Consider the following 14,139-nt stretch of genomic DNA (forward strand, 5'->3'; position numbering starts at 1 on the left):
GTCCATATGGTGAAGTCCAGTGCAGGCTCACCAGTTTGGTTCCCAAGCATTTTAGCTGCGGTCCCGCAGATATCTGCTGGAGGAAGGAGCCCTGCTGAGTGTTTATTGCCTCTGGTGCACTGCCAGAATGCCTCTATCCTGCTTCTGGACACTGGCCGGTCTCCAGCTGTTCCATGCCTCTCGCACATCCGCTGCCCTTCTACTGATGAGGAAATGGAGGCGGACCCTTGCCGGCTCCCTGCCTGGCTCACCTGAGCTTGAAGGATTTACTGGAGGACTTGGAAGTTAGCCTAAGTCCCTTCAGTCTTTTTCCAATACATTACCGACAGAACTGTCCTTCTCTGGTAATTTCCTTTTTATGTATTCATTTCTTCTGGAAGCAGTGAATTTAAGTTCTTTAAATGAGAGTAGACAAGACGTAAGCCATTATTTATATATATATATATTTTTTTATATATATATATATATATATATATATGTATAAATATAAAATTTTTAATCAATTTAAAAATCCAAGGTCATTATTTTTTTAGGTACCTCACCAAAGCATCCAAACCTGGAAGACAGCAGAATGTCTGAAGTAATTTAGAAATTGCAGTAACACTTACACTAAAGTATCTATCAGTTAACAAGCTTCAGCCTGATCAGATTCCCTCAGAGTATCTCAGAGGTCTCGACAAAAATATTTTTTTGACTTGTTGTTTGATACTAGTACTGCTGGGCAGACTTTATAGCTGAACACTTGGGATGATTGCATTCTCTTAAGGTCATTTAGTGTCACTCATCTGCCTTATAACAGGATGGCTTGATAATAGCATTCCAGGTTCCACCTACTATGGCCAAGGTTTGAAGGATTACTGAATATTTGTTATTTTTGGTGTGTGTCCATGAATTTCTGTCCTATTTGAGAAAACTGTTTGGTCACTATCCCTAGGAGTGTCTCTCTCTGACTCAAGGCAGTTAATTTCTAGCAGTTTTATTGGTATCAGTCTCTCACAGGTAAATCTCATTTGTTCATGTAACCTCATCGGTTAATTGCACAGGATGCCTTGCTCATTTCACACCACTGTCTACCATCTCATAAAATCTTTCAGTCGTATGCAATTTTTTAAAAAATTAGAATAAAACTTATCCTTGGTAGCTGAGCTTGCCAATGACACACACAAAACCTTTTCTGAAAATAACATCAGAGAGTGAAAGCTGACTGAAACCTAACAGGCAATTCTACACATGACAATAAGGTCTTTATTCCAGTTTGGAACAAAACCTAAAGTTTTCCTACTTTTTGACAGAAGCAAAAAATCCCCTCAAATTTTTTTTTTTTCTGAAGATCAACCAGGTTTTGTAGTTTCAATGAAGTCTGCACTTCATCTAGAAAGCTCAGTTCCAAAAATTCATTAAGTACTTGGGGGTATTTTCAAGGAATCTCCTCATAAAGTTCTTGGCAAGCCTGAAAGCCACCCACAGTAGAGTGCACATGAGCTCAAAGTTCAATCATGGGGGAGAATGCTTCAAAAAAGAAATATATCTTGGAAAGTCTAGAAGTTCTCACATGCCCAAGCTTATCCTGGCTCCACCAGTGCACGGCCTTGTATCACCAGGGCCTGAGATCTGGGAAACTGCAGGGTCGAGAGCTGTGAGGCAGCCTGGGTGACACCACTGCTTCTACAGATGTGCCTATATTTCTGTAAGTCTTTTTGAAAGGTGCTCCTTGAAAATACTTCCCTTGCAACAAATAGGTGTTTTCTGATGAAGCACTAATGAAATTAGTAACTCTACCAGAAATACAGTACTGGAAGCAAAGAACCTCTGCTAACTTGTTGCCCTGTTTTTTTTGATAACTGCTCAAGTACACCTGTATTAAACAGATACAAAATCTTATATTCACTGTAGACAGGACCCTCAGCAGTCAGAAGAAAACACAGGATTTTCTATTTTGTACACAAAAATAGAATACTGAATATACTTGTGACCTCCTTTCCTAAGTAAAGATGTATTTTCTTTTCTTCTTGGAAATCCAATTTCCAATTACAGTCCTAATTATACTCTTTTGTAATGAGATTCCATAAGAATTGTTTCCTTATAAGTTACAACTTCTTTGCCAGTAATTGTTAGTGTAGCAGCAATGACCTAGTTTTAGAATATAACTGTTTATTTAAGCAGCATCGTATTGTCTAATGGTATTATTGGTTTCAGCTATTGGGAAATATATCCATCCTCTTTTTTTTTTTTTAAATTCATGTTGCCATTAAGCTCCTACTGGCTTATTCAGCAAATCTGAGCTGTAGTTTAGTCAGAAACATGGAGGTTTGACACTTAAGAATTGTGGATTATCTGCTGGTAAGTAGGTGATAAGTAAGGTCGATTCACTGTTTTTTCTTCTCATCCAAATACAGGTCCACTAATGGAGTGGTTTAGTAGTCTTTTGCCCATTCTTTGTAGCTTCCTTTTTTTCTTACAATGATGCTTAATTAGTCTCTAGCCCTCTACAAAAGAGTAAGAAAGCACTCATGTTTTCTTGTGATCCTCCTCTGAAATTACACAAGAAGCAGTCGCCTTGGAAGAGTGATGTTCAGAAGTGAGGGTTCTGACACCAGTTTATTTTTCTCACTGTGACGTCATGCAGCTGGGTCCTTTCCCTCAAGAAGTCCTTTGCCTGTTAATTACACACACTGGTTGGTATCTGTACAACAGAACCACTGATATAAATATATAAATCTCTTCTTAAATCGCTCCCTGGTTTGCTGGTCTGTCTGTCCTGAGAATCATGGCCCCTGGCTGTTCTGTAAGTCCTTAATTTTTGAAGTATCCTCTTGAAATCGTTCTGTGATGTTTTTAATCTTGCATCATCCTATTACCCCCTAGAAACATTGCCATGATTCATGTTTAGTTTGTTTCTGCTCTGATCTGTACTCATGACTTAACAACTTTCTACTTCAGTTCCCAAAGATCTCTCTTTCTAGATCGTTTCCTATCCAATCCTATGTGTGATTGCTGGCACTTGAGTTGGCCTGATGTCTCATTGCAAGTTCACTTCAAAATCTCTCTCCATCTTCAAAACTCTCTAAAGCCTTGTTTCAACCTGTTTCTCTGGCCCTCTAGTCAGCTATTTTCTCACTTCCCTCTTCTATTTCCAAGCTCTTCACCTCTTTCTTGCCCTCTTTTCTGGCTCGAACATATTTCATCCTGTTTACAGCTCTGGGCTTTCCTCCCAAAGGTAAACACAGCACTCTGCTACGTATCAATCAGTCTCAGTGTTATACTCTCCATGCCCCTGGTTTTTGTCCTGGCTGTGTAGACATAAGCCTTCCTGGTTGCCTCCCCCCTCTTCCCTCTACCTGCTTCATTCTCAGGGATCCTTTTGTTTTTTCTAAGATTATACTAATTGTCCTCTCTGCACGGGACCATCATATATGTCAACTGAACCCTCTGGATGATATAAGAAACAAGTAGTTTTTACTATTCTCAATTAAAAGATTGTTAAAAAGAGTGCCTTAACTTAATCCCACTACAGCAAAAGGTATCAAGAGGAGTGGGAACAAGAAGTTGTTTTTTAACATCATTGCAGTGCTCACTGTTTTAGCTAGAAGCCTGGATTTCAAATATATTTAACCAGTTTCTGCTGTTTGATTTCAAATTGCAGTATATTAAATGTGTGCTTGCATTTGTATTTATTGGAATTTTAATTCTTTTAAATCCTACATGCCATTGCTTTTAAAAGAAATGAAGACTAATTGCATCCATAATTTTTGTGAGTAATTTCTTCTAGTGGAAAGGGATTACTTTTAAAGGTTTATGGAAAAAAAAAATGACACCCTCAATTAGGTAATAAATTCAGATGAACTTCTTCCCCCTCACCATTTTTTTTTGCCTGTTTAGCATTTTCCACTTTTTTACTCTGTGATGTACAAGACCTCACTGGTTAATTATGTATATATTTAGCTACTGCATGTGTTGGGCTTATTATTGTCATCTAATTAGATGTAACTCGAACTACTTACTTCTAGAAAAATCATTAAAAATTCTTTCCTAATGACCTAGAGATGACAAAATGTCTGTAAAGTGTGAAGAAGCAGACAAGCACAGGAACATCGCTCTTAAGGAGTGTTAATCCAGATGCTGCAATCATCTAATTAAACAATATTTTGCTGTCATTAACATTTTCACCAAGGAATTGCAGTTATAATTTCTTTGTCAGCTGTCTCTAGCTCACTTTACCTTAGAAACTAAAGTGCCATATAAAAACATTAAATTGGATGGTTTAATTAAAAAGTTTTGTTGTTTTTTTTTGTTTGTTTTTTGGTGTTTTTTTTTTTGTTTTTTGTTTTTTTAATGAAGAAACATATCCAGTATTTCTGAGATCTCATTTACTATGCCTCATTTTTATTGTTCAAGTAGATTAGTGTCACAGGGCTTGTGATATTTAATATTCGGCCTTTAATATTAATCTCTGTAAGCCTGCTTGAGGGGAAATCTGAAGGTTCTGAAAAGGTATAGGGACTACCAATAGTCACACAGGTTTATGTTCTATATTTATTTAGCTAAAGAAAGGACCAAATAATTCTTGCTGGAAGCACCAGACAATTGATGAGATGGCTAAGTATATTCATCTGCTGACTTTACGTTGAAAATAATCAATTGTGAAGCCAGAACAGATCAAGACAGCATTTCTAATAAAGTGAAACCACTAATATTTATGCATGTTTAGAATTAGGGATTTGTAATCCCATTATAGGCCTAGATCACTGTCCTCCACACAGATAAGTACAGATGTGTGGTCTTACCTTGTAGGTTTGGTCTCCTTTCACAATTTAAATTAGGTTCATCTTCTCAAGTCAGTTTTATTTGTTGATATTAAGGAGGAAATTGTTGAATTGAGGAAAAAAAATCACTAACATTTTATCAAACATATTAAGAGCTATTCTTAGTAGCTATTATCTTCATAAATAAAACATGTTTTATAAAAATTGAAGTGGGAGAGAAGGGAATATTTTAATTTATTTCACAAGACTTATATTTGCCAAGTACATAATCTTGAAGGCTTCATTATTTGCAATTTTCCCTACCTAAGGTGAGAGAGAAGCTGCTTCAAATTATTTCTCACTGTGGGTTAAAAACTGCACGGAGGAGTTACTGCAGTGTTCTGACATGGAGCTAATGTCACATGATAATTTCTTCATGTGTCTACACTACAAGTAACCCTTCAGCAAAAGAGAACTCCTACAGCAGCAAGGCTCAGGATTGCTTTTTCCTTGTCCTATTAACACATTTATGATTTTCCCATATGGAATGGGAACAAACCGTAAAAATCTTGTTGACTGAATATTGAAATTGAATTGATATTAAATGAATGAAATAAGTATTAAAAATAAATGAAATCACAATATGAAAAAAATGTCAATTTCAAAATTAAAAGTAATTTGTTATGATCCAACATTTCTTTTCAAAATTTTTCAAAAAGATCTTCTCTCTTTTTAGATGCTTCTATTAAATGGTTACAATTTAAGATTTTTTATTACTTTGAGCTCTTTTCCATACAAATTTTGATTCTGCAGAATCTTTTTTTTTGCATATGCTTTGTAATAGACTAAAGTCATCTCAGTCATTCTCTTCCTGGATCTCAAAGTTCATTTAGTCTTCTCTCTGCATAAAAACAAATTTCTTTCCATTGTGGAAACTTTTGCATGCTCTTCTGTTAATTAAAAATTCTGATGGTGAGAAAAATATTTATTGTATGAAGCTGTATTTTTATGGAGGCTATATTTTAAAACATCCTAAATTTGATCATCTCAGGAAACTTTACAAGTCATATGCAATTAAACCCTTGCCAAAGAGGAAAATAATATTCTGATTTGATGGATGTAGAAAATGAGGCAGGATTGTCTTCCTTCAAAACATATAGAGAGCCCCCTCCCAAAAGCCTAAAAGAATAAATATTCTAGCGGAGAATACCTTTCCTCTTCCTCTCTTACAAGGATATATTCTGGTATACATCTTGATTTAGTTGTTTGATACATTCTTTTTCTGTGCAAGGGTAATTTTGCATTCATTCATTCATTCATTCATTCATTGTTGATATTAAAGAAGAAGTGGTTTTGTTTCTGTCCAGCTTGATTTGTGTATGTAGCACACTGGAATTGTGCTACAATAGTGCTGGAATTGCTTGTTCAACAAAGTTACATTGGCACCTCATTTTTTTTTTTGTATTCTTGTGAACATCTGTATTTACTGAGTGTAAAAATGAGGCACAATTATTAAGAGAATGCACTTATCCTGTATTTGTTGAAACTATGTACAAAATAAAGACATGATTTTTGGTCATCAACTTCTGTTGAAAAAATAAAGTGTTTGTAGAGCAGTGAAAGTTTCACATTTCATTAAAGCAGAACTGGTTTTTGTGGAGAGTTGCAACTGCTGCTCAGAACAAGGAATCCTGTGTTTTCCTGGGTTTTGTACCCCAGGAATCTGTCCAGAATCTGGAAGGAAGCAGTTAGTGAGACAGGGCTGTAAATCTGCTGCAGGACTGGGAATTGCTAACCTGGATTACTTCAGTCTGCTAATTATATTACATAAATACACACACACACATATATTTATGACCTGATTTTGTTTTTTAAGACTCGTGTATTGTGTGGCTCTCACTACAGCAATAGGATGGACAGTTCTGTATTAAGATTTTTCATTTGTCTTATCGTTGAAATGTTAGATTCTACTAAATGCTAGAGAGTACAAAAATAACAGCCCAAACATACTTTTCATAATTTATGATTTTTAGCTCATTGCAGTTGCTGGTTGTTCTTTTGAAATGCCATCTAAAGATGGTTTTTGCACATTTGCGCTGCTGGGATGACAGCAGTGTTTTTTTCATGATTGATGAAAGTGGCCTGGGGTATTCAGCCCTGTCTTTTACATAGGAGTACTGTTTTTTTAATTTTCAAAATTCTTAAAAAATAGTGTTACAGTGAACATGAGTTTCACCATTTTGATTCTGCAGTTGCTGTGGAATCTCAACGTTTCTTCAGTGAAGAAGAACCATAGGGAGTGATGGATTAGCATGGACTGTCTAGGATAGACCTAGGTTTTCAGACCTCAATTTACTCCCTTGCTCCTTGGAGTCTCATTTTATCTTTTCCAGCTATGATAAGTTGCTAGGAAAGTAGTAGTCTAGTTCTTTTGAATTTCTACATTCATACTATAAAAATATCTTGATGGAAATTTAAAAAAAAAAAAGTGTTTATGATGCATTTTAGTTTATCTTAAAAGATACTGTACTTTTTATATTATTTCAGTTTGTGTGTTGACTTCTGGTTCAAGAGAAGTGCTTCTAAATGGCTGCTTTTGTGGAAGATTTATACCTGTTTCTGTCAAAGTGGTGGGAACTGGGAACATGTGATGCAACAAATGTGACCACTAGATTTTTTTCTAGCTGGACAAGTGGACACTATTTCCTAATTCTTAAAACTTTCCTTTTCAATAGGACGAACATACAATGATCTGAACCAATACCCTGTATTTCCGTGGGTTTTAACAAACTATGAGTCTGAAGAGTTAGATCTGACCCTTCCAGGCAACTTCAGAGATCTTTCAAAGGTATGCTTCATTATTGTTAAAGAACAGTCAGCCAGGCCTTTTAGAAAGACATCTTATTTATTTATTTATTTATTTATTTATTTATTTATTTATTTATTTATTTATTTATTACTGGTTAAGTAAGGTCTTTATCTTAAACTCATATAAGTCTCAACTAGACTTTTCTATTTTAGTAATATTTTATACTGAATCTCTACATTATGCTACTTCTATATCCCTGACTTACTGGTTCCAAATCTGCAACTCCACTGTACTTCTGACTTATGGAACAGGAGTGCATCAGACCACTTGATCTCACTAATTTTGCCTCTTAGTTTATAAAACCTGATCCTTTGGAAACAAAAAGTTTGGACTAATATTTCACTTTATTTTGCAGTGACTGGAGTAGTAATATAGTATCAGCATCTTCTTTTGATTTAGAAGTTAGTAGAAGGGTATTTTGTATTTTAGATCCTGGAGTATCTGGTCCTTATTGTTATTTGTTGGGTTTTTTTCCGTCCAACCCGATTTGAACACTTAGTGCTTTATAAAAAAAAAAAAAAAAACTAGTGTTTTTTTCTCTAATGATACCACATTGTCATCAATACTCAGCGCTGGTACTCTGGTTGTGTTAACAGACTGCAGAGAAGGTCTGTCCTGGCCAATCATAGCAGAAACGTATGGAGGGGCTCTGCCTTTGGCCAGCTAAAATAAAGATTAAAAAGAGGTCTTGAAACTGAGTTGTGGGAAGTATCATTCATGGCTTATATCAGCTAAGGAAGTGTATGCACTGTCTTGTGGTAAGATAGAGCACAGTCCTGCAACATACCCAGTGTGAGGTTTCTGTTTGGTGTGTCAGCTTTCTTGCATCCTTACCACAGCTCCTCAGCCAAGAGGGGGAAGTTGCTTGTACAAATTGAGTGAGGCTCAAAAACCACAGGAAGCTGTCACTCATTGCCTTTAGCAGTGAGACTGGAGAGGAGAAAATGACCCCTAAGACCTGTTCTGCAGTCTTGTGCTGCAGACCCTGCATTCCCTTCTGCTGCTGGGCAGACATGAGTGTTTCTGGAGTTTATGCTTTAAGTCTGGATTTCTTTCCTCCTCTCCCTGCAAGCACACATCCTGGGGAGCAATGGAGACATCCTGCCCTGGATATTTGACAGTTTTGTCTCTGCTGGAAAGAGTGTGCTTGCAGTACCTCCAGATGTGTTGTAACCATTCCTGGAAGCCTGCTTTTGTAAGACTTCCAAAATAATTTGAGTAGGGCTTGAATTCATAATAGCAGATAGAGACACCTAAGTTTACACTCCCTTTTTTTTTTCTTAGACAAATAAAAAAATAAATAAGCTAATAAACCCAGAATTTACAGTACATTCACAGTAAGCCTCAAAAGGAAATAAATTGCTTGATACTTATGTTAGGTTATGTAAAATTTCTGACCTTTCACGGTATTATAGGTATGTTTCACAAATGTGGTTTTCAGTTCTGTAATACCATTGTATTCTGTGCCATGAACAATAAAAGATCCACAGATGTGACTTTAAAAAAAGACCTGTGATCATTTTACACTGGCTTGTTCCCTAGCTTGTATAAAAATATTGCTGGTTTAGAGTTGTTCAGAAAGATAAACCTTTCATTAAGATGCTTACACTTTTCAAAATCTCTCAAACTCTCTTTTTGTAAGTATTAATAGCACTGCATGTGGTTAAGTGCAACAAGATTAGACAGTGTCTCATGAGTCTTTCACAAGGTAATTAGTTTGATTCAATACAAATTTTTATAGCAATCTACTAAAATATGTAATTGCTACAGGAAGTAGTGTGATGGCTGAATAGATAGGTTTTCCTTATGAGTTAGTAAAGACTCATTATGGAATTAGTGCATGTATAGCTTATTAAGTATCACTGTACTGTTATTAGTGCTCTCCTCGAAAGGAAATAAAAAATCAAGTCCATGACTATTTATTTTTCATCAAGAATCCATGCAATGTGCACCTTTTCTTGCCAATTTGAAAACTTACCAAAAGCTATTGGTGGTTTCCTCTGGAACAGCTGGGGTTTTGACCACTGAAAAGCCTACACAGAACTAGTCAGGGAAAGTGACCTTTCCTTTATAGCAATATCTGGGCTCCATCCATGGATGTATGAGAAAACACATGTGAAATCTCTAAAGTGTTGTGGAATACCTCAGGATAAAAGGGTTGTAATTGTCAATTTTTTGCAGTGTTCATTATAATAATATCTGAGAAATTTCATTTTACCATGGTTTTAAAAGGAAAAATAGGTTAATAATTTCTTTTAAAATGCAGTGGCCGAAAAGTATGAAATGTCTGACTTGGACTGTTAAGTATTACTTGTGTTCTGTTTCAATTTTTGCATTATCAGTAAAAATCTTAAAAATTTTAATGTCTCTGAGATATTACATTGTCAATTCTGTTTTCATTTTCAATATTGTCCTGTATCTATGAGTCCCTTCTTTTTTTTTTCATGGAGGTGAGTCCTGAGTAGCCTGCTGCTTAAAAGCAGGAGTTAGTGATTTATTGTTAACAATATTGAAGGAGGTTCTGCTATCAAGCCTCAGCCAGACATCTGGGGCAGGCCCACGCAGTATCCTTTCCATGAGGAGCAACTTCCTTCTGTCAGATTTTGCCCTGCAATGGAGACATGTTCCTGCAGATCTGATGGCGGATCAGAACCTCCAGCTAAATTGTTGATTGATAAAGTCTCCTTTGTCAGTTCCTGACCTTCTGTCTCCCTGTAAATTTTGCCCTTCTTAGTTTCATATAGCCCTTGATATTTTGCAATAAATGGTCCTCAAACAATATTTTGAAATTATTTAGAATTTTCACACGATTGCACATATGGTAAAAGTCCACAAAAACAATGAAATTAAAAGGGAAGTCACCTACCATGCTTTGTTTTCTTTGTTTAAAATAGTTTTTGTAGCTAAATTTAGGTGCTACATCTAGGTTTTAAAAAATATTTTGTGTATTCTTGCCCAAAGTTCGTGCAATACTCTAGTGTCAGTTTTGATAGTTGACTTCATGATTTTTTAATCCTTGGCTTCTAGGCTTTCTGTATAAAATATGACACACCACCTTTGTGATATCACAACTCCTAAGTGAACATATATATCATATGCAATTCATATGTTTTTTGGAGATGAAATTAGAGGTGTTTGTCTTGCTTACGATGTCAGTGATGGAGTAAAACAGGTGCCTTTTGCATTTAGTCCAAACTTAAATATTTACATTCATGCAAAGCCATCTTGAACATGTAGCTTGTCCTTTCCTTCCATTCAATTTCATTCTGTTTTTATGTGGCACTTCTTATTGAAGTATTTTTACATCCAGAAGTTACTTGTTCTCTCAGAACAATTATATTTAAATATTAGTCTGAAAATTCCTTTGTCCTTTTTCTTTTAAGTGCTTGGAAATTCTGTTCTCAAAGCTTTTTGGTTTTTTCCTTTTACATATGGTTTTAGATTTAAAACCAGGGTTCATGGACATGGAATGTGCCACAGCAGTGGGATATATTGCACCTCTCATTTGATTAGACAGTGTAGGTTCAAGTTTTATTCATTACATATACAAGGTTAAAGGTTATATTTATTTTTTGACAGGATCAAAAGCTAATGAAAAAGGCTGTCATAGATACATAGATTATCTTTTCAGTATCAAACCATCAGGTGATCTGCCTATTTTCTTCTTTGTTGAGATTTCCTTTGGAAGAATACTTAGGATATTAACCATTAGTCCAGGAAACATGTACACAGCCCTTACTATACAGTGATTTTTTTGTGAAGTTCAAAACACTTAAAATGTGGTATGGTTTGTTTGTATGAAATTGTATGACTTTTACTCCTAAATTATAGTGAATGCATGGTTTTGACATGCTGCATTGTCCTTGCTCATTAAAGTGTAAACGGGAATTTCTCCTCATTTACTTCCAGTCATACATCCTGTTAAATAAAATGATTTCTTCACCACGCAAAGTAATACTGGTATTGACATGTGTATGAAACATCACACACCCATTCATTGAGTGGAAAAAATTATGTTTTGTTAATATAGAAGGTGTTTGACTGATGGGTGGTGATAAGCATAACCACTTTTCCTTATTACTGTGCCATTTCAAGAAAAGGAAGTGATAAAGCCCCAAGGCTTTATCAAATGTAATAATGCAAATGAATACATCCAAGTGTGAATATTTCAAGGCAACCACACTTAATACATCCAAAAATGTATATGCTGTGGAATGGAGTTGATGGGCTTATTAAGAGCCCTTCGTTGGAAAAATGAAATAATTTTCTGTAAAATTAAACTTTTCTCTTCATCATATGCAATTCTTCCATGAGAAGAAAAACTACACACAATTAAAGCCACACAATTAAATGTGTTTTTCTTAAATAAAAGGTTCATTTGCTGTGTGAAACTCTGGTACTATGAATCTGTAAGTGCTCTTATATTTGATATTGTTGATATCTGGTTTTCATATTAGGATGCTGCAGAAAAGTCTGTTTTCAAATAAAATTTCAATTTATTTTTAAGTTTAAACTATCATCCTAAGACATCCTATTTATAGGTTTTTGTTCAGTGGATGTTTTTTAATAAAAAAGCAAGCAGTCAGGAAAAGCTCAGTGAGTTTTCAGCTGGAGCCAAATAAAGCCGGGTTCAGTATTCCTTTGTACCCAGCTACAATTTTGTGCAGTACATCACACAAAAAAAAAAAAAAAAACACCCCAAAAAAAAAACAAAAAAAAACCCCCATATAAGGTAGCTGCTGCACCAATTAGAGTCAAGAAGAATATTTCAGTGGTTAGAAAAACAGGATGCTACATTCAGTTCTGCTCTCATGAGAGAATGTAATTCTAGGAAAGTAGCTGGCAAGCAAATAGATACTACATGAACTAACATAACACGTCCAGTGGATATAAACACTAGATGTAAGGTGTATTGACAGTATGTATTGACCTGTTCAAAGGGCAGATATATAGACATTAGCCAGGAAAAAAAGGAAGATGTAGTAGTGTGGTTTTAATGTTAAAGTAAATACTTGCCTTCTTTTTAAATAAAGGAGAGAAACGTAAAATAAACTGAAGCAGCAGGTTTTAGTACATCAAAAGTGAAGTGACTGAATACACATTGTTACACAGTGGCCTGTCCTGTTTGTTTGGAGTAAAGAATATCTTATGAAATCATTATGTGGGAAGTTAATTCTATTTTATATGAGTTCTTACAGAGGGCTTTTTCGCAATACAAAGACAAATTGTGTGTTTGGAAAAAGCATTTTTTTAAACATTAGGAAAAGAACTTTTTAAATAATGTTCAGAACCATTTATTTGACTCAAATTCAGTGTATGTATTTGTCTTATGGTTAAGATAGGGACTGAGACTTAGTATAGAGATTGAGCTTTCCCTTAGTATTGTTTAGGCATGTCATTTTAATCAGTGCACACACCAACAGAATCTCAGTCAAATGGAAATAATATTATTTTCTTTCATTGTGTGAAGTTACAGGGATTGATCCATAAATAAAATTTATTTCCATTTTATAGCCATGGTATTAGATTAAAACCAAGGTAGTCGACCTTCTGGGATGAGAATGTCATAGTAAAGCTATGAAAAGTAACCAAAACTCCATATATCCTACACATTTCACAACAAACGTGAGAGCTTACCTTTACTGTAGAGCTTCTTGTCCAATAGGACCCACGCCTCATCAGAGTAGAACTGGATTAGCTGCTACTTTATACAACTGAGATTTAAGGTCTTTAGAGAAATATCTTGTCTTCACTGAAGGATGAACTCATACCATTACCTTGGCTAATAGCATTTTCCCACATGGATGTTAAAATAACACTGGAGAAGCCAGGTTCAGACCTTGCAGAATTTACTCCCTGCTATTTTATTTATGGAGGTTTTTTTGCTTTCAAAAAGTGCCTGGTCTTTTGGTATACAAAAGCTGTTGCATTTGGGGTTAATCAACAAGTTTTTAAATGGCACAACAACAACAACAACAGAGAAAAAACTGAGAGAGATTTGAGCACTTTCTATTAGCATTTTCAATGTGTATGGTTTCCTGAATCTGGAGAGATGTCCTTTGCATTAATGTGCAGAGGAGTGGTGGTTCACATCAGTGTCTCCATGACTACACAGAGAAGGGAAAACAGATGTTTCTTGTATTTCTTCACCACAGGCCAGGGGTAACTTATGTAAAGCTGAAGTAGAAGCTGCAGAGTTGTGTGAGCATGGGCAGCTCCCAGCTCTCCTGCCCACGCAGTGCTACATTGAGACAGTTGCAACACTTCTGGGGTCCCAGTTGTCATCTCCACATAAATAGGGCCATGTTTGGACACTGCCCCCTCTAGAGTGGCTCCACTAGGGACTTCAAGCTCACCTTCCTGTTGAAAGCTATAGACACACCTGAGCAATCTCCTCATGGACACTGTAACGGCTTGTGGAATGAGAGAAATTAACCCATGTCTCCAGAATTCCAGGCTGTCAGCCAGATTACTAGTTCATCCAATCCAGGATCTGTCCTGAGAAGTTACGGTGAGACTTTCTAGCTG

General features: G+C 35.7%; 1 protein-coding gene across 6 annotated transcripts in view; it reads left to right on the forward strand.

Annotated features, from left to right (window-relative positions):
• NBEA (neurobeachin) overlaps positions 1–14,139 on the forward strand; it is a 458,833-nt gene that overhangs the window by 367,825 nt on the left and 76,869 nt on the right. For all 6 annotated transcript variants that reach the window (XM_066176003.1, XM_066175999.1, XM_066176000.1 and 3 more), the window contains one exon: positions 7,478–7,590. In XM_066176003.1, the coding sequence (XP_066032100.1) occupies positions 7,478–7,590 (113 nt within the window). The remainder of the gene's footprint in view (positions 1–7,477; positions 7,591–14,139) is intronic.

The sequence above is a fragment of the Chamaea fasciata genome, unplaced genomic scaffold (genome assembly GCF_029207755.1).
Source record: "Chamaea fasciata isolate MVZ Bird 193981 ecotype frontalis unplaced genomic scaffold, bChaFas1.0.hap1 SCAF_2, whole genome shotgun sequence".
In the NCBI taxonomy this organism is placed as follows: Eukaryota; Metazoa; Chordata; class Aves; order Passeriformes; family Sylviidae; genus Chamaea; species Chamaea fasciata.